The sequence below is a fragment of the Balaenoptera ricei genome, chromosome 19 (genome assembly GCF_028023285.1).
Source record: "Balaenoptera ricei isolate mBalRic1 chromosome 19, mBalRic1.hap2, whole genome shotgun sequence".
Lineage (NCBI taxonomy): Eukaryota > Metazoa > Chordata > Mammalia > Artiodactyla > Balaenopteridae > Balaenoptera > Balaenoptera ricei.
Genome location: NC_082657.1, coordinates 14,193,612 through 14,220,686, shown reverse-complemented (window position 1 = coordinate 14,220,686; position 27,075 = coordinate 14,193,612). Strand labels below are relative to the sequence as shown.

Sequence of the window (27,075 nt, the reverse complement as noted above, 5' to 3'; positions counted from 1 at the left end):
AAAAGGGCAAGCGCAGGTATCAACCAATTGCGAACATCTCCCTAAAATCAGAAGCAAAGTTTAAAGAATTATTGAGTCTTAGATGCAGCCAAATCCAGGGATAGTGAGCAAGATTCAACCCAAGTTCCCTCTGGGTTGAAAAAGATTTTAAGGTTGCATCAGGGCTTTGTGAGAAAGGGTGCTTGGATTGATTAGCTATGTCTGTCATGGAAGCTGAAGCAGAAAGCAGTGGTATGCATGCTGTACACATCCTTGTACACCCAATTTTGTTCTCATGAGTGTATCGCTATAGGGTAGATTCCTAGGAGTAGGAGTGTTGGGTCAAAAAGTATGGGCAAGTAAAGTGAGGTATACTCACACAGTGGAATACTACACGACAATGAAAGTGAGCAAACTGTTGCAACACCCAACAACATGGATGAATCTCTCAAACGTCAGGTTGAATGAAAGAAACCAGAAAATTTTAGAGTACATATCGTATCATCTATTTATGTAACATTCAAGAACAGACCAAAATAATTCATGGGCTAGGGGACTTCCCTGGTGTTCCAGTGCTTAAGACTTCGCCTTCCAATGCAGGGGGTGCAGGTTCGATCGGGAGCTAATCCCACATGACTCGCGGCCAAAAAAACCAAAACATAAAACAGAAGCAATATTGTAACAAATTCAATAAAGCCTTTAAAAATGGTCCACATCAAAAAAAATCTTTAGGGGCTCCCGTGGTGGCCAGTGGCTAAGAATCCGCCTGCCAATGCAGCGGACATGGGTTCGAGCCCTGGTCTGGGAAGATCCCACATGCCGCGGAGCAACTAAGCGCATGTGCCACAACTACTGAGCCTGCGCTCTAAAGCCTGCGAGCCACAACTACTGAGCCCGCGCACCTAGAGCCCGTGCTCCGCAAAAAGAGAAGCCACCGCAATGAGAAGCCCGCTCACCGCAACGAAGAGTAGCCCCCGCTCACCGCAACTAGAGAAATCACGCGTGCAGCAACGAAGACCCAATGCAGCCAAAAATAAATAAATAAAATAAAATTTTTTTTAAATCTTAAAAAAAAAATTCATGGTCTAGAAGTCTGGATAAGGGCATCTTTCAGACCAGGGACTGGAAATGTTCTATTTCTTGATTTGGGTGGCAGTTACACAAGTGTGTTCACTTGGTGATAATTCATCAAGTTGAAACTTTGTATATATGTTATACTTCAATAAGAAGGTTAGAGAAAGAAAAAACAATTTTTAAGGAATGGTCATTGATAATTTTTTTTTTTTTTTTTTTTTTTTTTGGCTGTGTTGGGTCTTTGCTGCTGCGTGCGGGCTTTCTCTAGTTGTGATAAGGGGGGCTACTCTTCGTTGTGGTGCGCGGCCTTCTCTTTGAGGTGGCTTCTCTTGTTGCGGAGCATGGGCTTTAGGCGCGTGGGCTTGCTTCAGTAGTTGTGGCTCACGGGCTTAGTTGTTCCACAGCATGTGGGATCTTCCCAGACCAGGGCTCGAACCTGTGTACCTTGCATTGGGAGGCGGATTCTTAACCACTGTGCCACCAGGGAAGCCCTCATTGATAATTTTTAAATCATCTGAATGGCCAGATTACCCTAGAAAGCTCTATCCCTCCCATTGGAGTCTCCGATCCCCTCCCCTGAGGTCTCTCCACGTGGCCCCCTTCTGTGGGGGTCCCTGCCCTCATCCCTCACCAGCCCCTCCCCCTGCCTGCCCAGGGCACACTGGCTGACCGAGCCCAATCCCAGTGCGGAGGAGCTGTTCAGGATGGTGGGCGAGATCTTCATCTACTGGTCCAAGTCCCACGTGAGTGCCCACCCGCCCTGCCCCTCCTCTCTATAAGCCGAGAAGCTGCTGCCCAAAGATGCCCTCCCCCACTCTGTCTGATCCCCAACACTGCCTCCCCCCACCCCCAGAACTTTAAGCGCGAAGAGCAGAACTTTGTGGTCCAGAATGAGATCAACAACATGTCATTTCTGACTGCAGACAGCAAGAGCAAAATGGCCAAGGTGGGTGCTTTGCTCTGGGAGGAGGACTTAGCGGGGAGGGAGGGAACAGCCTCCTGGGCTTCCTACCTGACCCCTCCTCACCCCGCCAGCCTGCCCTGTCCTAGTCCATTCTCTGCAGCCCTCATAGCAGCCCCATCTCCCTCCTCCTTCCTCCCCCCCCTTCTCTCATCCCCATCTCCTCCCTCCCGTCTTTTTCCTTCCCCCCCATTTCCCTCTTCTTTCCCATCTCCTCCCTCCGCCCTACATGCTTTCTCCTCCCCATCACCCTCCCCATCTCCCTGTTCCTCATCTTACTCCTCCCTCCTCCCCATCTCCCTCCCCCATCCCAGTTTCCTCCTCTCCTTTCACCCACTTCTTTCCTTCTATCCCATTATCCCACATCTCCCCCTTTCCTCTCCCCTTATCCTTCCCAGAAGGACAGGGTCTAAAGAACAAACCCACCACCCTGAGTGAGGTCTGGAAATGCCCAGCTGGGGGATTTGCATCAGGGTGGGGCAGAGGAGCTGCGGTTAGGGCTGACTTGGAGGGGGCCTGGGGTTCTCGGAGGAACTGGGGTAACACTTCTTGTCTCTGTCTGCAACCTGATGAAGCAGGCGGGAGATGTACAGGTCAGCCCCACGTCTGGGACCTTCCGCATGGCTCTTGGCTAACACCCTCTACCCCGCTCCCAACCCCAGCCTCTGCTCTGCCTCCAGAAAACCCCTGCCCCTGTTCCCCACCCCTCATCCTTGGCTCCTAGCCCCCATCCTCTTTCTCTTCCTCCACCCCACCTCCCACCAACCATTCCCTTCCCGGCCCTCAACTTTTGGCTGTTGAAATTTTTTTAACATTTGTTTAAAAAATAACCAACTCCCCTCTCAGCTTTCCCCAAAGCTTCAAAGCACTTTGGACTGAGGTCCCAGGGAATGGGAATGGGGGTGGGAAAGTCACGTGCATGGTTGGGGTTTAAGGCCTGGGCTCTGGAATCAGATGCACTTGGGTTAGAATCCTGACTCTTGGCAGTTAGCTGTGTGACCTTGGACAAGTGTATTAACCTTTTGAGCTTTGGAAGGCATCCAGTCAGTGGCCCCCCAGCCCCAGGGCTCGTGAGGACCCAGTGAGGTGCTGCATGTGCTGGCACATGGGCCATGCTCCATATCACAAGCTGGCGTGGGTGCGGCTCCGGCCGAAGCTTGTCACCGGGGCTTCTCATTGGCATGACTGGGGTGGCCCAGGCCGTGGGTCTGCACCCAAGGCTCCAGAACATGGCTGTGGGACTCTGTGCTCTGTGCTTCTGCTTCCAGATCTTTCTGGATCTTTCTTGCATCTTCTGTCTCCTTGTCTATCTCAGTCTCTCAGTGTCTCTCTCTCTCTCTCTCTTTTTCTTCCAACTTCTCTTGTCTCTTGGGACTCTTTACAGTTCTACATCTTCATTTCATTCTTGGGAACTCTGTCTTGGGCTCTGAAGGGGGGCTTGTAAGTGTTGTGTAGGGGCAGGAGGGGTGTCCTACTGAAAATTCTGGGGCGATTCTGGGAGAAGACTGCTAGAAGTTGAGAAAGCCTGGAATGGAGGGAAATCTGGAAGGATTTGGGGTAGAAGTTGGAATTTGGGACAGAGGCTTGGGTCTGGGAGGGTCTAGGGTCAGGGATGGGGGTCTGAAGTGAAAGATCAGCAAGGTCTGGGGTGGAAACTGGGATGGGACGGGGCTGCCTAGTATTCAGGCGGGGGCTGGAGTGTGGACAATGGTAGCTGGTTGGGGCTGGAGCAGGGGCCAGGCTGAGACTCAGGCTGGCGCTGAGCCCCCGTGTCCCCACAGTCAGGTGGCTCAGACCAGGAACGCACCAAGAAGAAGCGCCGGGGGGACCGGTACTCCGTGCAGACATCGCTGATTGTGGCCACGCTCAAGAAGATGCTGCCCATCGGCCTGAATATGTGTGCACCCACTGACCAGGAGCTCATTACACTGGCCAAGACCCGCTATGCCCTGGTGCCTGCTCAGCCCCTTTCTGAGACCCTACCAGGATGCCACTCAGCACTCCCACTAAGCCCCTGGGACCCTACTGAACTCCCAGCATCCCACTAAGGGCCCTCCCTTAGGACCCTACTGAGCCCTTCTCCAGGAGCCTGAGGATTCACTGGGCCTCCTAGGATGCCCTGAGCCTTCCCACAGGATGCTGAGAACCCTACTTGGGATGCTCTCAGAACTCTGGGACCAAAGGACCCTAACTGGGACCCCACTGGAAACTGGAAAGGCCACTAAGACCCTTGGGACCCAAGGACCACACTGAGCCTTCAGGGACCCTACTGAGCACCACACCCCTGCCATGCCAAACCTGCTTGGACCCTGAGGACCCCAGCTGAGACACCATGAGCCCCCCTGAGATTCCCCCAAGCCCTCTACCAGGACCTCCCCAAGTCCCTCGGGACCCACTGAGCCCCTCATGACCCCATTGGCCCCCCCCTGAACCTCTGGGTTCCCACTGACCTCTCCAGCTCACCACATCTTTCCCTCAGGACCCTGCTGACCCCTCCCCCGGGACTCTGTTGACACCCAACTGAGCCCCCAAAGACTCTCAGGGGCCCAGTGAGCACCCTGTGACCCTAAGTAGCCCCCAGGATTCTAATGGCTTCTTCCGCAGGACCACACCGAAACCTCTGAGGTCTCAAGGGTGATTGGGATCAATTGACCCTGCCCCTGAATCCTTCGAAGCCCTCTGGGGCCCCAAAGAGGCCTCCCAGGACCCCTTTTGTCCATTGTATGGGATAACAACCCCCCTCCCTGATCCTTTTTGGCCTCAGGGACCCAAGAAGCCCTCCCAGGACTCTGCCCCAAGACCCCTAGAACCCCAGGACCCTGCTAAGCACCCTGACAATCTACTAACCCCCAGGGCCCTGAAGACCACTGACTCTCCCCTGATATCACAAGCACCCCCTTTCTCCTCCTAGGACCTGTTGAGTACTGCTGAGATCCCTAAGAGCCCTCCTGGGCCCCTCTGCCCACTTAACTTCATCATGAGGGCCCCCTCTCCTGGGACCCTAAGGAAACCCCACCCTACTGATCCCTCCTTTAGCCTCCGTGTAAACCCCACCAGTGACTTGGGTGATCTGCCTGACCCCCTATGACCTCTGCTGACCTTATCGTCTCCTTCTAATCCCCCTCACCCACCTCTTAATCTTCAGAAACTCCCTGCCCATCTCCTACTTACTCCCAGCTCCACTCTGACCCTCTTCTGACCTTTTTTGACCTTTGGGGATAGCCTCATGTCACCCCCTACCTCCTCTCACACCCCCAACGAGGCCCCTCTAATCCTGTCTCTTCAAGGTGCCTCTGTGGCCTCTGATCCCCTCTAGGACTCCTCTCTGACCACTCCTGACCTGTGGATCCTTTCAGTTTCTCTCGGATCTTCCCCACACAAGCCTCTCACCAGTTGCTGGGGTGATGGAGCTGGAAGGGAAAGGGTTGTAGGTCAAGGAGGACGCTTGGCCCTCCAGAGTGACCCAGCCTGTCATGTCTCCCCAGAAAGACACAGATGAGGAGGTCCGGGAATTTCTGCAAAACAACCTTCACCTTCAGGGAAAGGTACGCCTCCTCCTCCTTAACGTGCAACCGAAACGGGCATGTCGGGTTAATAGCAAGAGTAACAGCCGACGTTTGAGCACTTACTATGTATCAGGCATCGAAAGAGGGACCTTGTATTCGGCACCCCAGTGAATCATCACAGCATTGAATGGGGGGCGGAGCGGCCGGAGAAGCCCACTCTGTGCAGAGGGGCGCTCCGAGAAGCCCGGCTGAGAGAGGAGGGAGCGGGCAGGGGAGGGGCCTCATGCTGACCGTCCTTCCTCCTCTCAGGTCGAAGGCTCCCCTTCTCTACGCTGGCAGATGGCCCTGTACCGGGGCCTCCCGGGCCGCGAGGAGGACGCTGACAACCCGGAGAAAATCGTGCGCAGAGTCCAGGAAGTGTCTGCAGTGCTCTATCATCTGGAGCAGGTGTCTTACTACTGAGTTGCCGAAGCTTGCGTCTCTGGGCGGGGCCTGGGGCGGTCCTTGAGCCTGTGGGCGGGGCCTGCGGTTGAACCTTGGGACTCTGAGCGGGGCAAGGGGCGGGCCTTTAATCTGTTGGGGGTGGTGACAGTTGAGTTTAAAGCGAGACTTAGAATGGAAACTTTGATCTGGGGGTAGGACCTGGAGCTTAATCTTAGGCCTGGGAACGGCGACAGGGGCAGAACTTTGGGTCTGCGAGTCAGGCCCAGTGAAGACGCCTTGACTCTGCGGGCAGTGCCTTGGGCGGGTCTTGAGATTGGGGCGGGGTCTGGGTAGTGGCCCCGGGTCTGCGGGCGGGGCGTAGGAGGGAAATTTCAGTCTGGAAGCAGAGTAGTACAGGTCAGAACCTTGACTCTGTGGGTGGAGCCAGGGTGTTTCTTCGGCCCTGTGAGTCGGGCCTGAATTTGGACGTGGGCACTGATGGGCAGTTTCACTCGGGGCTGGAAGTGAGAATCAGACCAGGGGCAGAGTCTGGAGACGTGACAGATAATCCCGCCTCCAGATCGAGCACCCTTATAAGTCCAGGAAGGCCGTGTGGCACAAGCTCTTGTCCAAGCAGCGCCGGAGGGCGGTCGTCGCCTGTTTCCGCATGACCCCCCTGTACAACCTGCCCACGTAAGACACCCCCCCCCCATGGAGGAGGTAACCTCTAGGGGCCTTGGAGAAAGAGTGGCTGAAGAGGCAAGAGGATGGAGTGTCAACCCCAGTGGGGTCTTGGGGAGCGGAGATGTGTGGGAGGACAGAGAGGCGTGGATGGGGAGGTCTCGGCGACACCGCACATCTTTCCCCCGAAGGCACCGGGCCTGTAACATGTTTGTGGAGAGCTACAAGGCGGCGTGGATCCTGACTGAAGACCACAGTTTCGAGGACCGCATGATAGATGACCTTTCAGTGAGCTGGGGCCTGCCTGGGAGTGTCGGGGCAGAGTGGAATAGGACTGGGGCCCAGCCGTCCATTGTACACCTCCAGGGGTGGGTCGCCCTTCGCACTGGGGGGTATGGGAACCAAGGCCCCTGGCTTGGGCAGAACCAGGGGAGGGTGCAGGATGTGGAAGAAGAGAAGGAAAAAAAACAGCCCAGCAGGGCTAGAGGGGAGACAGGTGGGGACCCTAGAAGCCCCTCCCCCGAGCCCCACACCTCCCTCCAGAAAGCTGGTGAGCAGGAGGAGGAGGAGGAAGAGGTGGAGGACAAGAAGCCAGACCCCCTGCACCAGCTGGTCCTGCACTTCAGCCGTACCGCCCTGACTGAAAAGAGGTGAGGCCCCTTCCTAGGTCCCAGAGAGAAACCCGCTACCTCTGCCCACTCCCGCAACCTCCCTGTTACTCAAGAGAGACCCTCTGTGTGGGAGCCCCATAGCGGATCTTCTAATATCATTTTACTAGGACAGGCAGAGCTCCCACGTACCATTGTGCAGACTGAGCACTTCACAAGGGCATCTCCTCTGAAGTGTTCACATCACAGGCAATATTGATTTAGGCTTTTTCTAGAAGAAAATGTCTTGCTCAAACAAAATCAGTATACTACAGTATATTATAGGGAGAAAATCAGAATATCATGACAAATTTCCAACAGATGGCAGTGAGGAAGGGGGGCCTTTTTCTAATTCACACAAAAGCTTCGTATGGGCTAGTGGCAGTCATGGGAATAAATAGCAGTGTTTATTAAATGTTTTTTTATGTGTCAAGCATCATGCTAAACACTTGACATATAGATCCTCTCCCTTAATCGTCACACTATGAGATAGATATTATTATCAACTTTTTTTTGTGGATGAGGAAGTGGAGGCACAGAGATCTGTTTTTCTTATGTAATATCAAGTCAGGAGGTAGAGAGTCCAGGGCTGGGCAGTGGCACAATGACACTGACAGGGACCCAGGCTCGTTCAGGATGTCTGCCCTGCCATTCTGAGCTGTTGCCTGGTGGTTACAAGATAGATGCTGAACATCCAGGCGTCATGACCACATGTCAGGCAGAAAGAAGGGGAAAGGCTTTCCCTTAAGCAAGACCAAAATCTTTTTGTCCAAGGAAAGCTCTCCTTGGTGGGCTTCTGCACATGTTTCATTGGCCAGAATTCTGACACCAGGCCACCACAAGTTGCAAGGGAGACTGGGAAGCTGAGTATTCTGTTTTCTGTCCTCTGGGATGGCAATGACCCTGGAGTTAAGACTATCCAGGTTTGAATCCCAGTACAAGCTCTATGGTTTGAATCCCAGTACAAGCTCTATGACCAATACAAGCTCTATGACCCTGGCGAAGAAGGATCTTTGTGCCTCAGTTTCCCTCATCTGTAAAATGGGGCTAGTAATCCAATTGACCCTTGAACAATGCAGGGGTTAGGGGTACTGACCCTCCGTGTGGTCAAAAGTCCAGGTATAACTCTATAGTTGGCCCTCCATATCTGCGGTTCTGCATCCATGGATTCAACCAACCATGGATTGTATAGTATTGTGGCAGTATTTATTCTTAAAAATGCACTATAAGTGGACCTGTGCAGTTCAAAACTATATTGTTCAAGGGTTAACTATATATCTACCTAATTGAATTACTGTGAGAATTAATTTGTTATTATATACAAAGCGCTTGGAACAGAAACCAACCTAGAGTAAACTCAATGGGTGTTGGCCATTACTTCTGTGGTTATTAGTATTATTATTATAGAGGAGACCTAAGGAGGTGGTTGGTCATAGTTGTCAGGTGAGCCAACCAGTTTTCAGGTGAGCCAACCAGTTGTCAGGTGGCAAGATGGCCCGGGAAGCTCCAGGCTTCCATCACACCATCACAGCAACCCCAGTGGAAAGGGAGCAGCTCTATCAATAGCTTCAGCAAAACTCCCAGAATGAATTCCACTGGACCAGAGTGGACCACATGACCATCTCTTACCTATTATTGTAGCCAAGCAGATAGAAAGTACTGATTGGCTCAGGCTTGATCACATGCCCAGTCTGGCAATGGAGAGTCCTACCCCATCTGAACCACACAGCCTGAGCATGGGGAGGGGTGGCTCTCCAAAGGAAAACTGGAAGCTGTTATAAGATGGGGTTCCTCTCTACTGGGTCCTGACTGTCTCCCCACTTACTTCCTCAGCAAACTGGATGAAGATTACTTGTATATAGCGTATGCCGATATCATGGCAAAGGTGAGGCCCTGCCCCCATTTAGGGCAGGTTCCCTTCCCCCTCAGCTGCAATGCCTGTCCACTGAAAGGGCTGGAACTGGCCTGGGGTATCTCTTCTGTTCACCATCATCTCTAACTGATGCCCTATCCCCAGAGCTGCCACCTGGAGGAGGGAGGGGAGAATGGCGAAGCTGAAGAAGAGGAGGTTGAGCTTTCCTTTGAGGTAGGTGGGATCAAGTAGTCCTTGAAGAAAGGGATGGGGGATCCTGACTTCATTATCCCCCATTCAGTCAGCATGTGTTCACAGAGCAATGCTCTGGGCCCGGCCCTGGGCTGGGTGATGTTGGGCACATAGCAGCGGCCAGGCCAGTCTACTGGGGAGACAGCTACATCAAGCAGACAGTAACAGCACAGAGTGTCCACCGTGGTGATGAGGGGAGCTCCAGCAAAATGGTCAGGGCGGGAATGGGGAGGCACGGGCAGAGGGGTCAGGGCGGGGGGAAGCCAGGGAAGCTCAGGGGGTCATGCAGGCCCAGGCAAGACGCCTGATCCAGCCCGGGGGCAAGGGTTTCAGGGAGGGTTTCTCAGAGGAAGGGATGTCTGAGCAGAAGGATAGAAGGAATGTGCCAGTTGAAGAAAAAGGGAAAGGTGTTCCAGGTAGGGGCACAGCATACGCAAAGGCCAGGCAATGAGAAAGAGCTAGTAAATGCAATTAACCCATCCTTTCACTCATTAAGGTGATCAGCAAGCATTTCCCCAAGTTTCTCAACCTTTTTTGTGTCAGGGTCCCCTTTGGCATCCGATGAACCCTTTCTCAGAATCATGTACTTAAATATATAAAACGAATCCATAGCAGAGGAAACAAGCATATTGAAATAGTTGTCAAAATATTGCTTTAAAAATTTGTGATACAGTAATCGCTGTACTTCTTTATTAATCTACCAAATAACAAGAACTAACAGTGGATCCAGTAGCTACTGTAACTGATAAGTAGTGATGAACATAAGTGATATTTTGAGGGAATTCCCTGGTGGTCCAGTGGTTAGGACTCGGTGCTTTCAATGCCGGGGGCCCGGGTTCAATCCCGCAAGCTGCTCAGTGTGGGCAAAAAAAAAAAAAGTGATGTTTCGAGATGTCTTCAAAAATGATGTGATATGGAAACATCTGTGATTTGTATGGATGACACAGCCATGGATTCTGCTAATACTGCTGTGATTTATGGCCTCATCCATAATGGAAGGAAATGCTACATTTCAGATGGAGGGTGGGAAATATAAAAATATAACTTTTTTCCCCATCCATGTTCACAGACCCCTGGGATTTTATCCGTTGACCCCTTGGAGGTGCATGGGGCCAGGTTACAATTGCTCCATGCCCAGCCCTGTGTAGGTGCAGGAGACAAATCGCAGACTTAAGTCCCAGGGGATAGAAGGAGCTTACAGTTGAAGGAATGAGCCAGGGGATGTGGCTGGAGCAGGAAGGGCAGCGGTGAGGGCAAGCCTGTGAGAGGGCAAGGCTGGGCTGGTGAGCCTGGACTCACTCAGCTCCGTGGGCCGGGCTCTGCTGCAGGAGAAAGAGATGGAGAAGCAGAGGCTCCTGTACCAGCAGGCGCGGCTGCACAACCGGGGCACCGCGGAGATGGTGCTCCAGATGATCAGTGCCTGCAAAGGTGCCCTGCACGTGCATTCAGCTCCTCCTGAGTAAACCCATCCTGTCCCCAGCCCACCCATCCCCTGTGGACCCAGCGGGCACACTCTCCCACCCCTCATGCATGTGGATTGCACTCACGCACTTGCCTTGCAATTTCTCACCAATTCCTTCAATGCTGATCACCCCTGCATACGCGCCCTTGCACTCTCCTCTGCCCCACTCTCTGACATCCCCCGGGATGGCTGTTTTCTGGTGAGTGAAGAACCCTGCTCCCAAACTGAGTGGACCATCCGTTGCCTACCCCACCCCCCAACCCATCCCCTCCAGGAGAGACGGGCGCCATGGTGTCCTCCACCCTGAAGCTGGGCATCTCCATCCTGAACGGAGGCAATGCCGATGTGCAGCAGGTAATGGGCGAAGGGACTTGGGAGGGGAGCTGGGAGGGGTGGGAGGTTCCTGTGCGACCCCCAGTTCCCCCTCTGCAGAAAATGCTGGATTACCTGAAGGACAAGAAGGAAGTTGGCTTCTTCCAGAGTATCCAGGCGCTGATGCAAACCTGCAGGTGGGCTCTAGTGCACGTCTTTAGTGAAGCTGCCTGGTGTGGCTGAGCCCCCAGTCCCCGCACCACCTCCGGTTCCAGGTCTGTTCTCTTGGTTCCAGGAACAGGGACACACTCAGACCAGCTCAAATAATAGGGAGTTTTTTTTTTTTAAATACATTTATTTATTTATTTATTTATGGCTGTGTTGGGTCTTCGCTTCTGTGCGAGGGCCCTCCCCAGTTGCGGCAAGCGGGGGCCACTCCTCATCGCTGTGCGCGCGGGCCTCTCACTGTCGCGGCCTCTCGTTGCGGAGCACAGGCTCCAGACGCGCAGGCTCAGCAGCTGTGGCTCACGGGCCCAGTTGCTCCGCGGCATATGGGATCCTCCCAGACCAGGGCTCGAACCCGTGTCCCCTGCACCGGCAGGCAGACTCTCAACCACTGCACCACCAGGGAAGCCCCGGGAGTTTATTATAAGGATTCACATGGAACGATAAGGGAGGCAAAATGCCACAGACTTTAAGAACGGGTTGTATTAAGGATCCAGACAGCTGGAGCCGGAAGGTTGTTGAGTCTTCAAGGGACACTCAGGCAGCAGGGACTTGGGGCTCTTTCTGATGACCCCTATTCGTGTGGCTCCACTACCGTCTGCCTTTGTTCTCCTCTGGCGGTTGACTGACTTTCACTGCCTCTCTGAAGCTTTTGCTAATTGATGGTTTCTGTTTCCTTCTGATTTCAACTTTTATACATTTCATCCTTGCCCCACCTGACCTCACAGCTGCCACTGCATAGCTTCTCTCAGCTCTTGGTTTCTGCTTCCTCTTGATTTCAGCTCACTCATGGTTTACGATGGCTCACCACCCTCCACCGTGGGGGAGCTACCAGTCTCTGGAAGAGAGGAGGGCAGAGGCCTCAGCACATCTTCACCATCTTTCCTTTCTTTCCCTCAGTGTCCTGGATCTCAATGCCTTCGAGAGACAGAACAAGGCAGAGGGGCTGGGCATGGTGAATGAGGATGGAACCGGTGAGGCCTTCTTGGACTTCCCTCTCCCTGGGCCATCCCCTTCTTTCAGGATCCACCCCCCTCCCCCCCAACTGCCCAGAGCTCCCTTCCACCAAGACATCTTCCCTCCCCAAGAGCATGCCCAGGTTTCCCCCCTACAGTGGTCCCCAGTCCTGCCCCCCCCCCATTCCTCCAGAGTCTCCCTCCCCATGGTCCCACCCCTGGGTGTCCTTCTGTGTTCTCTCACCCATCACCACATGGACCCCACCCTCCACATGCCCCAAGTCTCCAGCCCTGCTTGCTGTTCTCTCATTAATGTCCCTAATCTGAGTTAATCGAGTCTCCTCTTTGCCGTGTTGTGACGTGCCTAACCTTTCTGCCCTGATCCTCGCCTCCTGCCTCTCCACCTGTACCTACCCATCTCTCTCTTTCTCTTCCCTCTTCTTTCTTCCTCTCTGCTTTTACCCTCTTCTTGTTCTCTTCTTTGCTTCCTTGCTCCTTGTCGCTCTCTCTCTCTGTGGGTTGTTTCTCTCTCTGTGTCTGTGCCTTCATCCCTGACCATGTCTCTGTGTGTGTTTTTCTGTCTGTCTCTCTGTCCCCTTCTGCCTTTCTTTTTCCCTCTTTTCTTCTGCTTCTTCCTCTCATCCTGTTGGCTGCCCCAGTCATCAACCGCCAGAACGGTAATTCCCCTAGTCCATTTCCCGTGCTGTGCTACTGCCACCCCTTGCTTCTAACCCCGAACCATCCCCTCCACCTGGGGGCTGAGGATTTGGGTCATCCAGGGGAGGGAGGGTCCATGCCCGAGGAAAGTCTCGAGATCAGGGGTCCAGAGACCAAGATCCGGGTCCCAGATTAGCCACTAACAACACATGGGACTCTTACCTTCCGTAAGCCTCAGTTTCCCCATGTGTAAAATAGAAGCTAGAGAAGATGGCAAAGATCCCTTTCCAGCTGGATGTTCTCGGACTTCCAGACCCAGATTCTCAGTCCCGAGGTGGGGTGAACCCCTCTCCCACCTGCCCTGCTCTCTGCGCCCGCGACCCCATGTTGATCGAGTCTGCGGCTCCCATCCACCAACCAGATTGGTTGCCCCCAAGCAGCCACTCTGATTGGTGTGCGTGCCTCCTCTGCGCCTGCTCTGGTTGGCCCGAACCTTCACTATCTAGCCTTCCCTCCCCTACAGCCCACAGTGATTGGCTTCTTTCAGATGCCCGTTCTGATTGGCCCATGTTTACACGCCTCCCCCTCTGCTTCTCCTGGATTGGCTGCTTTCAAGGCATCAGAGCCAATTGGCTGGCTTTGGATTCCCATCCCCCTGCTCAATCCCCTCCTGCTCAGAGCCTTTGCGTGAAAGTGACTCTGACCCCCATAATCCATTAACCGCCCCACGCCGTCCTGGAGGGGGGCTGAGGGAGGTAACAGCAGCCCGAACCTCTGCTAGGTCGACAGACACTCCCAGCTGTCACACAGGTGGTGACATCAAAGGGACACTGATATCGTAGACAGACACTTGAGGCCCCAGCTTCATAACTCAGGGCACCTCAGTTTCCATCTGCTGATGTCCTGGACTCTGGTGTCATGGATGCCCGTGGACCTCATGCTGTCTTTAAAGTTATGGCTGCTCCTCCCTGCGCGCCCCATGCTTTCTGCATGCGTGTGCAGCGTGCATGGGCCACGTGCATGCGTGCTGTGTCCTGGCGCATCTGATCCCTTCTGGCCCTTTCCCCCCTCTTCCACCCAGGAGAGAAGGTCATGGCAGATGATGAATTCACCCAAGACCTGTTCCGATTCCTGCAATTGCTCTGCGAGGGGCACAATAATGGTGAGGAGGAGGGCTGGGTGACAGAGAGAGAAGGCCAGGGTTTGGGGTCGGTCTGGAAGGGTTGCCTGAGTTAATCTCCAGTCTCCTCTTCCCTTTATCAGTGATGGCCTCAATCCCCCCATCCAGGCCTTGTCCTCAATCCCACTGTCGTTCATTCTTTACTTTCAGCCAGTGTCAAGTGCTGCCTGCCCACCTTCCTAAATCTCTCTTGAATGTCTGGAGCCTAGCCACTTTGCTTCACTTTCACCTCCTCTAGCCAGTCCAATTCCCCAAAAGCAATCTGCCAAAACCCAGTTTGGCCCAAAATCAATTTTCACAAATGAGCAATTCGCCACATGCCATTTTTCCACAGGCATTTTGCAGCAGCTGCCAAAGTTCAGTAAATGTGGTAGATTGCCATACTCTGGGTCAGTAGAGGGAAAATTTGCCTGGCATTTTTAAATGAATCTGTTAGAACCACCTATTAATTTTGCTTATAAAATACTTGGCCACGACGAAGGCCTACAGACTCTTTCCTAACTTAAACAAGTTTGAGTTTTCACAACTTTTGTTCTGGTTCAGGCAATATAACCAGATCAAGGATGACACAGCAAGTTAATTAAATACATCATTGGTGAGAAAACATAACCTCGTGTGGCACACAGCTTACGTTAAAGGAATAGTTGAAATTCTGAACAGTAAACATTGTACCCGACGCAGTTTCCTATGACAAACATGTACAGTCTCAAGGTTGTGGTTATAACACTTAGTGGGTGATAAGAAACCACAGACTGCCCAGAAGTTAACCTTCACGACAAGAATGGGAGTAATTATAAATCTAACCTCCATAGAACCTGCACCCCACTTGGCTAGTGTTCTTCAAGGTAAACATCTTTAATCTTTACTTTTTTCTTTTCAACAAAGGATAAAGCATGATCCATTGTTTTGTATTGTCATAAGCTCTTATGTCCACAGCTAGTTTTTCTTCAAAGTTTGTTAAATACCTTTGTGCCATGTGACTGGGGTTTTCTTTCTTTAACAAAGGTGGAATCAGTCTTTGGGGCTTAGAATGAATTTTATTCCCTGGGTCTATGACTTTTTGGAAATGAGAATGTTCTTACGGTGGGATTTCTCTCTCCCACCAAATTTGCAATCTGGTCATCTGCCCAAATTTGTGGATTCATTAACCAGCCCAGTCGAATAAATATTTGAAATATCTTTCAAATCTCAGAGGCCTTGCATGTCTTGAGTATTCAGTGCCATTCAGAGCAGACAAAAGCCGGGGAGCCGTATCAACCATTTAGGCATACAGTCTGATTTAAATGAACACAGAAAAAGGAATTAGAAAACAGGGTTGATGGGAAAGCCTGTCCATTTGCTTATAAAATCTTGAATATCTGAGTATACTTTTCATCTGTAATGTGAAACCAGGCAAAATGGACATTCAGCCTGATATAGTGATTGTGAAGTGGCTATAGGGAAATCAGGTGGAAGTAAAACTTTGCGAGAAAAAAACTTTCAAGGGCTGTTGAAGCCATCCTGGGCAACATGACATTGCTATAACATCAAAAGGATTTAACTGAAGCTTGTTTTCATTGCCTTGATAATTTGACGAATTGGTCATTTGGCAAATGAGTCTACAGAGGTGGTTCTCAAACTCAAGCGTACCTAAGAATCACCAGGAGGCCTTGTTAAACTAGACTTTTGGACCCCATCCCAGATTTTCTGATTTAGTAATTCTGGGGCGGAGCCCAGGAATTTGCATTTCTAACAGGTTTCCTTCCGGAAGATGCTGACGCTGCTGGTCTGGGCCCATGTTTTGAGAGTCACTGCTCCAAAGTGCAGCTCTTAACCTCAGCACTCTCTTTAAGGCCCTTTAAGAACAGCTACTGTTTATTGAGCACTTATGTGCCAGGTTCTGTCCTCAATTCATTATATATGCTAAAGCATTAAAACCTCACCAAAGTTCTTTAAAGTAGGGCCTACTGTGACCACCGTGTTACATATGGGGGAACCGAGGCACAGTCTGCCACTCAGAGAGGTTCAATAACTTGCCTGAGGTCACACAGCGAGGAATTTGCGCAGTCAACTCCTACTCATCTTTCAGGTCATAGGTCAGAGGTCCCCTCCTCCAAGAAGCCCTCCCTGACCACCTTGTCTGGGTCAGGCATCTCCTCTGGGCTCCTCCAACCCCCTGAGCTTCCCCCATCACAACCTTTATCATCATCATCATTATTATTCCAGAACTTCTCAACCACACACTGAAGTAGAGAGAATGGTATAATAAGCCCCCAAGAAGCCATCACTCAGCTCTAACAGTTATCAGCTTTCTGCCATAGAACAATGTTTTTCATAGTGGGAACCAACTCACCAGAGGGTCGTGAATCAAGTTTATCGCAGAGGTTCTCATTCCTAATTGCGCATTGGTATGCCTGGGGAGCTTTACAAGACACTAAAGATCAGGTTTCACTCAGATATTCTAATTTAATTGGTCTGGGATGGGGTCTGAGCACTGGGATATTTAAAATCCTCCAGGTGGTTCTAATGTGCAACCAGGGTTGGGAGGTTGAGAACTACACATATAGTGGGTTGAGTTCAGAATTCATTTGTAGTTAACTAGACAAGTACAAGACAGAAAATAGCAGAATGTATGGCACATAGTAAGGGTATGTGAAACTTCTGTTTCAGGTATATGTGGATGTAATTTCAGATTAGACACGCGTACTGGGTCTCAGTGTAAATATGTACTGGATTTCCTACTGTAGGTTGCAGTTAGAAAAGACTGAAAAATTACTACATGATAATATAAACTTCACAAGGGCAGGGACTTTGTTTTCTTTTACTGCTGTATCTCCAGGGCACATAATAAATGCTCAGGAAATTTGTAGTATCAAAGTATGTGACCAATCTTCATCTCCCGTTAGCATATAGTATATGCTCAATAAATATATATTGAATAAATGAACAAATAAATAACAAATGCTTATCTCCTCTGGTTCTTGGTAGGTGCTCAATAAATATTTTTTGGATAAATGAATGAATAAATAACCAATCTCCGATCTCCCCAGCACATAGTAGGCATTCAGTAAAAAACTTTTGTGAACAAACAAAGGCTGAATCTCCATTTCCCCCTGCTACATTGTAGGTGTTCAATAAATATTTTGGGGAAAAAAATGAGTAAATGACTGGCCCTCCACCACATCTGGCACATAGTAGGCCCTCAATAAATATTTATTAGACAAATGGATAAATGATCCTCCATCTTCCCCTAACACATAGTAGGTACTGATAAAGAGTTATTAAGTAAATTAATGATTATATGCCTTCCGGCATACAATAGGCCCTCAATAAACATTTATTGCATAAATGAATAAAGGACTCCCTGTGCACCTCCCCTAGCACGTGGTAGATGCTCAATAAATGAGTGACTTTTCATCTCCCTAGATTTCCAGAACTACCTACGGACACAGACAGGGAATACAACCACTATTAACATCATCATCTGTACTGTGGACTACCTCCTGCGGCTTCAGGTGAGGATGTGAGGCCGTCCAGGTGTGACCCGGGTCGGGGTCTGTTGGGCCATGGTTGGCACCAGCAGCCCCTCACACTGTGTCTGCCCCCCAGGAATCCATCAGCGACTTCTACTGGTACTACTCGGGCAAGGATGTCATTGAGGAGCAGGGCAAGAGGAACTTTTCCAAGGCCATGTCGGTGGCTAAACAGGTGTTCAACAGCCTCACCGAATACATTCAGGTAGGGCTCGCCCGCTGGGGCGGGGCGGGGCAGTTCCGCATCCCGCGCCCTGCCTCGTGCTCACGTAGAGCCTCTCTCTGCCCCACAGGGGCCCTGCACCGGGAACCAGCAGAGTCTAGCGCACAGCCGCCTCTGGGACGCCGTGGTGGGATTCCTGCACGTGTTTGCCCACATGATGATGAAGCTCGCTCAGGTTCGGGCCTCTCTGTTCTTCATCCAACTGCTTCCAGGCGTCCCCCAACTGGCACGTTTCCGAGTTTTGTCCCATCGGTCCGTGTCGCACCCCAGTGCTCCCGGCAGGTTGCAGACTGGCCCCTCTCTGTGGCCAAATCCATCTTTCTTCTGGATTGGCTCTCTCCATGATCCCGCCTCCTCCTCTGCCACCGCCAATCGGCTGGTTATCCATCTACAGTTCCCTTGGTCTGACGTTTGGGGCCCGCCGGCTCTGGTCCAGAGCTCCTCTATGATTGGTTGGTGTTCTTTCCTCTCTGATGAGGTCACCCAGATTCGGACAGGACTAGGGATAGGATGAGGGTAGGCTTCTAGATCTGGGCCTGGGGCTGAAGGGGTGTTTTGCTTCTTTATTCTGCTTGCGGCAGATGACATCTATCCAGGGCATCCATGATGTAAGGTCCCTGTCGAGCCCCGTCTCCCATCTCTAGCATCTTCGTGCTCCCCTTTTCCCCACCACCCCCGCCCCTTTGCAGCCTTGTCAATGCCTCACAAACACCTTATCCATTTGCTCTGCTTCTGTCTGGTACACATATTCAAGGCTGCCATATGCGCTGCAGCAGGGCCCAGCATCTGAAACGGCACCATCCACATCCTAAACATCATACATATATCGGTGTATTTATTACAGTAGTTTTCCAGCAGATGGCAATATTCTGTATATTATAATTTCCCAACAGGAAAGAGTCTTGAAGAAGGGAAGCCTTTTTCTAATTTACTCAAAGGCGCCACAGGGGCTGGCAGAAACCCTGTCTGGTGTCATCTGACCTTTTGAAAGGAGTTGAACTTAAGAATGCAATTTCTTAGTGTCAGTGAGTTCAAGTGGGGCTGTTGATGTAATCTTAAAATGCTAGAGGATATTGGTATCTTAGTGTAGAGTTCCAAATCCTGCAGAATTAATGCCTCAGCCATAGTCTAGGTTAAATTGCAAGGGCTAGAAATCCAATTCAAAGTGGTAGCTTACAAAAAAAGAATAAAAAGAAAAGAATTTATCAGTTCACATCACAGATCAGATCCAGGGCCTATAGTGCTGTTAGTAGAAATGTCCCTCTCCTCTCTAGCTTCATTCTCAAGCAGGTGCTCCCCACGGGCTGGGAAAATGATGCCCTGGGCTTTCATGAGCTCCACTAACAGCTCCAGAGGGAAGAGAACACCTCTTTAGATCCAGGAAAAGATCTGCCATATTCTCTTATTGGACTACTAGGTCACATGCCCATTCCTGAACCAATCACCCTGGCCAGGGGAAAGAAAGCTCTTGATTGGCCAGTCCTGGTTATATACCCACCCCTAGAACCCGGAAGATGGGGTTAGTCCCATATGCTCTGAGAGTGGGATTGTTGAGAGAATCAAGGGGCTACATCATGGACAGGCACACACCACAGGACTCACCCATCTTAGGATCTTGAGATCCTGGAATGTTGGAATCTTAGAGTCAGAATGCAGAGCTTTGGAACTGTGGAAATGTGTTAGGATTAGAATCAGCAACTCTAGAACTAGCATGTCGTAGAAGGAGACTTACATCCCGTTTATCTGGTACCCTTCCCCTTCCTCCATTTCATTAGGTAGAACTATATGAAATTACCACTTTGTTGGTGAGAAATGACTGAAGACTGGCAATTTTATGTAGCTCAACCTAATACAAATAGGGACCATGGGGCAGAACTTTGACCATGTTGGAGACTTCTGTGGGCCCTACATGAGACACTGTGACAGGAGAGCCATTCTTCCCAAATGGTTTACCAGAAAGCACATAGCTGTGTCCCACAGCCTTCTTCCTGAGCCCAGAGTCCTACTTTTTCTATCACACATTCATTCAACAAACATGTGTCAAGCACCCACCGTAGGCCAGGCGCAGTGCTGAACTCTCATCCCTTCCCAGATCTGTGTCACTGTCCCCAGCATTTGGCCCTGTCCGTCTCTGTCTCTCTTGGTTCCAAGCATCTGCTCTCAGATCCCCATACTCCTCCAAGTCCTCCTTGCCTGCCAGCCCTTGTCCTTACACGTCACCTGTTGGGCCCACTTCCCCCAAAGTGCCAATCCCACCCCACAGTCTTGTCTCTCTGCCTTTTCCCCTGCTTCCGAGGAACATGTCTGGACTCGGGTCCCCTCGGAGGTAAGAGGGGGAAAGAAAAGGGATCATAGGGCCTGCTGGGTGGGTGGAAGCAGCTGGAGGTGTGGGAGGCATCTCTGCTGAGAAGAGCCCTCACAAAGCTGGGATGTGGGGTCTCTAGGACTCGAGCCAGATCGAGCTGTTGAAGGAGCTGCTGGATCTACAGAAGGACATGGTGGTGATGTTGCTGTCACTACTAGAAGGTAAACTCCTAGTGGGTGGGGGTAAGGGGAGGGTACAAATGTTCAGGTGATCCTGAAAATGGCCCTCTGAGACCCAGGAGAGCCTAACCTTCAACCCCATCTGATATCATGTGAGGGTCAATGCATTTAAGTTGCTATAAGAAGCCCAGCAAACATTTATTGGGCACTTATTATGTGCCAGGTCCTGACTGTAGATATAGTAATTTATTGAATCGCCAGAGAAATCTTAATTAGGTGGGTGGCCTGGACACTTTTTAAAATTTATGCACTGAATATTTATTTATTTATTTATTTATTTATTTGCTGAATATGTCAGTTAGCTCTTGCTGCCTAACAAATATCCCCAAAACGTAGTGATTTAAAACAACCATAATTTATTACTAATTAATAAAATTATTTAACTTGTAGACAAAGACTTTTTTCTATAGAGGTTCATAACAGCATCCTCATTCTTTTATATGGCTGCATAGTACTAATTGCGTGGGGATACAGTGATTCATTTAACCACACCCCTATCAATGGACATTCAAGGTTCTTAAAAAACATCTTGCTATTACAAACCATGTTGCAATGAATAATCCTCCTACAATGTTTTAAATTTTTGGTAACTAGTCATCAGCTTTTAAAAATCAGATTTAAAGGGACTTCCCTGGTGGCGCAGTGGTTAAGAATCCACCTGCCAATGCAGGGGACACGGGTTCGAACCCTGGTCCGGGAAGACCCCACATGCCGCGGAGCAACTGAGCCTGTGCTCTAGAGCCCGTGAGCCACAACTACTGAGCCTGTGCTCTAGAGCCCGTGAGCCACAACTACTGAGCCCGTGTACCTAGAGCCCGTGCTCCGCAACAGGAGAAGCCACCGCAAGGAGAAGCCCACACACCACAAGGAAGAGTAGCCCCCCCTCACCACAACTAGAGAAAGCCCGCGCACAGCAACAAAGACCCAACACAGCCAAAAATAATCAATTAATTTTTTAAAAATCCGATTTAAAAATCAAAAATCCCTTTAAACATTTATCTTGAAAAATTGAAAGATTCGGTGACCACGCGTCCACATTCTCACATGGGAAAAATCAGCTGAACTGGATTAAATAACCGTCATATCAATGTTCAATCTGATTTTGATGACTGCACTATGATTATATAAGAGAATGTCCTCGTCTTTAAGAATATATATGTGGAAATGTTTAGGGGTAAAAAGGCCTCGTGTCTGCAGCTTAGTCCTTAATGGTTCAGTGAAAAAAAATAGGGAGAGGTATTATAAAGCAAACATGGCAAAATGTAAACAATTGATGAATCTGGAATACATGAGGGTCCCCTTGCACTATTCTTGTGAGCTACATGTAAATTTGAAATTATATGAAAATTGAAAGGTGCAAAAAGAAGCTGGAGCCAGTTTGGGGAGTTCCCTGGCGGTCCAGTGGTTAGGGTTTGGGGTTTTTCACTGCTGTGGCCCGGGTTCAGTCCCTGGTGGCAGAACTAAGATCCCGCAAGCTGTGTGGCACAGCCAAAAAATAAATGAATAAATATAAATATAAATAAAATTCTGTTAAAAAAAAGAAGTTGGAGCCAGTTTGCTTTAGAGGGGGTGTGGGGTCCCAGTTTACCACAGTCTCCACCTCTCCCTGTTGTCTTGTCTTTGGCCTACCTCACTCATCTTTGGACCCGCCTGGCCTCTGTGGGCTAGTGGAAGGCTTAGGTGGTGTGAGCTCTGAGGTCATGCAGCTCTGGGTTCAAGTCCTCCCCACCCCCTTACTGGCTGTGTAAACCTGAGTTTGAGACTTTCTCTGAGTCTGCTTCCTCATCTATAAAAATGAATAGTGACACACGTTCCTTACAAAGATGAGGTCGTGTCAGTGCAGCACTTGGCATGGCATCTGGACCCGCCATTAGTTTATGCCATTGTTATCTTTGTTGATGACTCCCCCAGCTATCGGGGGAGGAGGACATAGACAGAATCAGCCAGGTTCACACCTGATGCTGAGGCAGATCAGAAAGTGACCCTTGCCCTCTGAGGGGTGGTACAGGAGCTGGCCAGGGAAGCTTCCACCAGCACAGTGGATCCTGGTGGCTCCTGAGCTGGAGAGGGAGGCAAGCCCAATGGGGATCCAGAAAGGAGGCTCTGTTGAGCCACACTGACCTGGGGCTGCCTGCAGGGAACGTGGTGAACGGCATGATTGCCCGGCAGATGGTGGACATGCTTGTGGAATCCTCATCCAATGTGGAGATGATCCTCAAGTTCTTCGACATGTTCCTGAAACTCAAGGACATTGTGGGCTCTGAGGCCTTCCAGGACTACGTCACTGATCCCCGTGGCCTCATCTCCAAGAAGGACTTCCAGAAGGTGAGTACTGGAAGGCGGATGGGTGGAGTGCCAAGTGCCAGTCATGCCCTTCCTGGCTGCCTGCTGTAGGCAAGAGACTTCTCTGGATGCCTCAGTTTCCTTATCTGTAAAATGGGGATAAAACCATCCTTGGACTTGTTTTGAAGACGAAATGCATTAACACAAATGAAAACCTTATTTCTATTATCATTATTAACAGTCATAATATTATCATTATTATAAATAGAGATCAGTTATTCAGTTGATAAACATCTATTGGGTTTCTCCTCTGTGTTGGGCTCTGTGCTGGTACCATGGACACAGCAATGACTGAGACAGACACAGCCCTGCCTTCATGGGGCTTATAGACTAACGGGAGAGGCAGTCACTAATGACCATTGCAGGTCTAAATAATGAGGCTGTTAGGAGGGAAAAGCAGGAACCAGCTCTGTCCAGAAGCCCACTCACCTGCCTCTGCCAACCCTTCCACCCCAGGTAAGCCACTCATCCGCTCTAAGCCTCAGGCTCTTCTGTGAAATGGGACTAAGATAATAACATTAACTGTTTCACAGGACTGCTTTGAGGTTAGGCAGTGGGTGAACAGAGCCTGGACAGTGCCTGGAACACAGGAGAGTACAAGAGATGTTACCTATTATTACTATTATTACTGCCAGATCTTTTCCATCACCATTTTGTTAAATTTTTCTTTTGAAATAACTTCAGTCTTATGGAGGAGTTGCAGGAACAGTACATAAAATTTCTGAATACCTTTTCACCCGGATTGCCCAAATGTTAGCTTTTTAAAAAATTTATTTATTTATTTATTTATTTATTTGGCTGTGCTGGGTCTTAGTTGCAGCACAAGGGTCTTCGTTGCGGTGTGCGGGATCTTTTAGTTGCAGCATATGGGATCTTTAATTGCGGCATGCAGGCTCTTAGTTGCGGCGTGTGGGATCTAGTTCCCTGACCAGGGACCCCTGCATTGGGAGCTCGGAATCTCAGCCACTGGACCACCAGGGAAGTCCCCCAAATGTTAACTTTTTACCTCATTTGCTCTATCATGATTCCTCTTTACCTCTAAATACTTCAGTGTGTATCTCCTGAGAACAAGTTCATTCCCTTACATAACCACAAAACAATTATGCAAATCAGGAAACCAACACTGAGACAATCCTGCTATCTACAGACTTTATTCAGTTTTTGCTCTTGAAGAAATTTTTTTCCTTGTCAAGGATCCAGTCCAGGATCAGGGATTGCATTTAGGCATCCTGTCTCTTTAGCTCCCTTCAATCTGGAACCCTTCCTTGATCTGTCTTTGCCTCTTATGATCTTGATATTTTTGAAAAATAGAGGCCAGTTGTTTTATAGGATGGCCCTCAGTGTGGGTTTGTCTGAGTTTTCCTTGTGATTCGATTCAGGTTATACGCCTTTGGCAGGACTATCAGAGGAGGGCTATGTCTTTCTCAGTGCGTCGTATCAGGAGGCATGTGATGTTGGTTCTTCCCATTACAGTTGGTGTTAGCTTGGTCACATGGTGAAGGTGGTGTTTACCAGAGTCTCCACTGTAATGATACTGTCGTTCCCCTTGGTATCTCGTGAAGATGTGCTTTGAGACTATGTAAATATCCTGCGCACCCTCTCAGGGTTACCATCTATCAGTGATACTTGTCTCCACGATTATTACTATGGCAGCTGATAAATGGTGGTTTTCTAATTTCCCTGTACCCTTTACCTTTACCAGGTACCTTTTTTCATTTTATTGCAGTATGGTTGACTTACCATATTGCAATAAAATGTTGTGTTAATTTCTACAGTATAGCAAAGTGATTCGGTTATACATATATATATATATATATTCTTTTTCATATTCTTTTCCATTATGTTTGATCACCACAGGATATTGAGTATAGTTCCCTGTGCTATAGAGTAGGACCTTGTTGTTTATCCATCCTACATGTAATAGTTTGGATCTGCTAATCCCAAACTACCAATCCTTCCCTCCCCCACCTCCCCCTCTCCCTTGGCAACCACAAGTCTGTTCTCTATATCCGTGAGTCTGTTTCTGTTTCACAGATATGTTCATTTGTGTCATATTTTAGATTCACACATAAGTGCTATCATATGGTATTTGTCTTTCTCTTTCTGACTTAGTTTGCTTAGCATGATAATCTCTAGGTTCATCCATGTTGCTGCAAATCTCATTATTTTATTCTTTTTTATGGCTGAGTAATATTCCACTGTATATTTGGACCACATCTTCTTTATCCATTCATCTGTCAATGGACATTTAGGTTGTTTCCATGTCCTGGCTATTGTAAATAGTGCTGCTATGAACATAGGGGTGCATGTATCTTTTTGAAATATAGTTTTGTCTGGGTGTATGCCCAGGAGTAGGATTGCTGGATCATATGGCAACTCTATTTTTAGTTCTATGAGGATCCTCCTTACTGTTTTCCATAGTGGCTGCACCAATTTACATTCCCACCAACAGTGTAAGAGGGTTCCCTTTTCTCCACACATTAGGTACCATTTTACTGTAAGGAAGAGTTTTTGCCTTCTCCTCCATTTATTTATTTGCTTGTTTGTTTGTTCATTCATTCATTCATTCATTTGTATGGGTATAGACTCATGGCTTTTTATTTTATTCTAGAGATTGCAATCACTGTTGTCCGTCAGCATTTAAATAAACCCAGGGTCTCCTGAGTTGAATACAAAGTGCCCCGTGCCTCCCAGTTGTCCTCTGAGAGCCTCCCTGCCTCTCTCTCTCCCCGCTTCTCAGCCACGCCTCCCAAGAGCTATCTACCCTCGCTCACTCCTTTCTCACCTCCCACTCCTTCCCTGATTCGGGGCTTCTGTCCCTGTCACTCTCCTGAAACTACGCCAGCTAAGATCATCAGTGATCTCTTCACCCTAAATCTCTCCTCTGACTTGTCATCTTGGCAGCGTTTGCCACAGTCGGCCATTTCCTCCCCCTCGGCAATGCCTTGCTCCCCTGGGCGTCTGTGCCACGCATTCGTGGGACCCTCACCTTCCCTGCCAATCCCTCGCAGCCTCTTTTTTTTTTTTTTTTAACATCTTTATTGGAGTATAATTGCTTTACAATGGTGTGTTACTTTCTGCTTTATAACAAAGTGAATCAGCTATACATATACTTATATCCCCATATCTCTTCCCTCTCGCGTCTCCCTCCCACCCTCCCTATCCCACCCCTCTAGGTGGTCACAAAGCACCAAGCTGATCTCCCTGTGCTATGCGGCTGCTTCCCACTAGCTATCTGTTTTACATTTGGTAGTGTATATATGTCCATGCCACTCTCTCACTTCGTCCCAGCTTACCCTTCCCCCTCCCCGTGTCCTCAAGTCCGTTCTCTAGTAAGTCTGCATCTTTATTCCTGTCGCCCTCTCAGCCTCTTAAACATCGCTGTCCCTGAGCCCTGCACCTTCAGGAAGAAGAGCTAATATGTATCATGTTCTCACTCTGTGCCAGGTCCTGTGTGTCAATGAATGTTAATTTACAGCAACCCTTAGGTAGTAAGGACTTTTTTTTTTTTTTGGCTGCGTTGGGTCTTCGTTGCTGCGCGCAGGCTTTCTCTAGTTGCGGTGAGCGGGGACTACTCTTTGTTGCGGGGCGCGGGCTTCTCACTGTGGTGGCTTCTCTTGTTGTGGACCACAGGCTCTAGGCGTGTGGGCTTCAGTAGTTGCGGCTCGCGGGCTCTAGAGCGCAGGCTCAGTAGTTGTGGCGCACGGGCTTAGTTGCTCCCGCGGCATGTGGGATCTTCCCGGACCAGGGCTCGAACCCGTGTCCCCTGCATTGGCGGATTCTTAACCACTGGACCACCAGGGAAGTCCCAGTAAGGACTATTTTTTATTCCCATTTTTGCAGAAGTGGAAAATGAGGCACAGGAAGGTTAAAGTGCTGTGCTTAAGGTCACACAACTGATAAGTAGCAAAGCTGGGATTAGAACTCAGTTGGATCCAGAGTACACTGACTCCAGATCCATCCACTGATCGAGCCGGATAAGCAGCCAGTGAGCACCTCCTGGGTGCCAGGCCCTCTCTAGGGAGTCCCAGCTCGACTCTCAAGACTGGCAGGTGAGGGTGAGAGTCTCAGTAGGGACTGCAAGAGAACCAAAAAGGACGATGCAGGAGCTAAAGTCCCATCATTGATCATTTTAAAATGACTCTACTCAGCAAAGGAAACCATCGACCAAAAAAAAAAAAAAGGCAACTTACGGAATGGAAGAAAATATTTGCCAACCACATATTTAATACGGGGTTAATATCCAAAATATACAAAGAAGTCATTATAGCTCAAAAGCAATAAAA

The 27,075-nt window shown here is 49.6% G+C and overlaps 1 protein-coding gene across 1 annotated transcript in view; it reads left to right on the top strand.

The window, feature by feature from the left end:
• The window catches only part of RYR1 (ryanodine receptor 1), a 117,571-nt gene that overhangs the window by 64,535 nt on the left and 25,961 nt on the right, over positions 1–27,075 (top strand). The window contains exons 68-88 of the mRNA XM_059903567.1: positions 1,709–1,796; positions 1,907–1,999; positions 3,796–3,966; positions 5,500–5,559; positions 5,830–5,967; positions 6,524–6,636; positions 6,816–6,912; positions 7,168–7,274; positions 9,105–9,156; positions 9,289–9,357; positions 10,704–10,803; positions 11,112–11,191; positions 11,270–11,346; positions 12,275–12,348; positions 12,990–13,007; positions 14,069–14,149; positions 17,573–17,661; positions 17,756–17,884; positions 17,973–18,077; positions 20,347–20,428; positions 22,584–22,771. Coding sequence (XP_059759550.1) covers positions 1,709–1,796; positions 1,907–1,999; positions 3,796–3,966; positions 5,500–5,559; positions 5,830–5,967; positions 6,524–6,636; positions 6,816–6,912; positions 7,168–7,274; positions 9,105–9,156; positions 9,289–9,357; positions 10,704–10,803; positions 11,112–11,191; positions 11,270–11,346; positions 12,275–12,348; positions 12,990–13,007; positions 14,069–14,149; positions 17,573–17,661; positions 17,756–17,884; positions 17,973–18,077; positions 20,347–20,428; positions 22,584–22,771 — 2,011 coding nt within the window. The remainder of the gene's footprint in view (positions 1–1,708; positions 1,797–1,906; positions 2,000–3,795; positions 3,967–5,499; positions 5,560–5,829; positions 5,968–6,523; positions 6,637–6,815; positions 6,913–7,167; positions 7,275–9,104; positions 9,157–9,288; positions 9,358–10,703; positions 10,804–11,111; positions 11,192–11,269; positions 11,347–12,274; positions 12,349–12,989; positions 13,008–14,068; positions 14,150–17,572; positions 17,662–17,755; positions 17,885–17,972; positions 18,078–20,346; positions 20,429–22,583; positions 22,772–27,075) is intronic.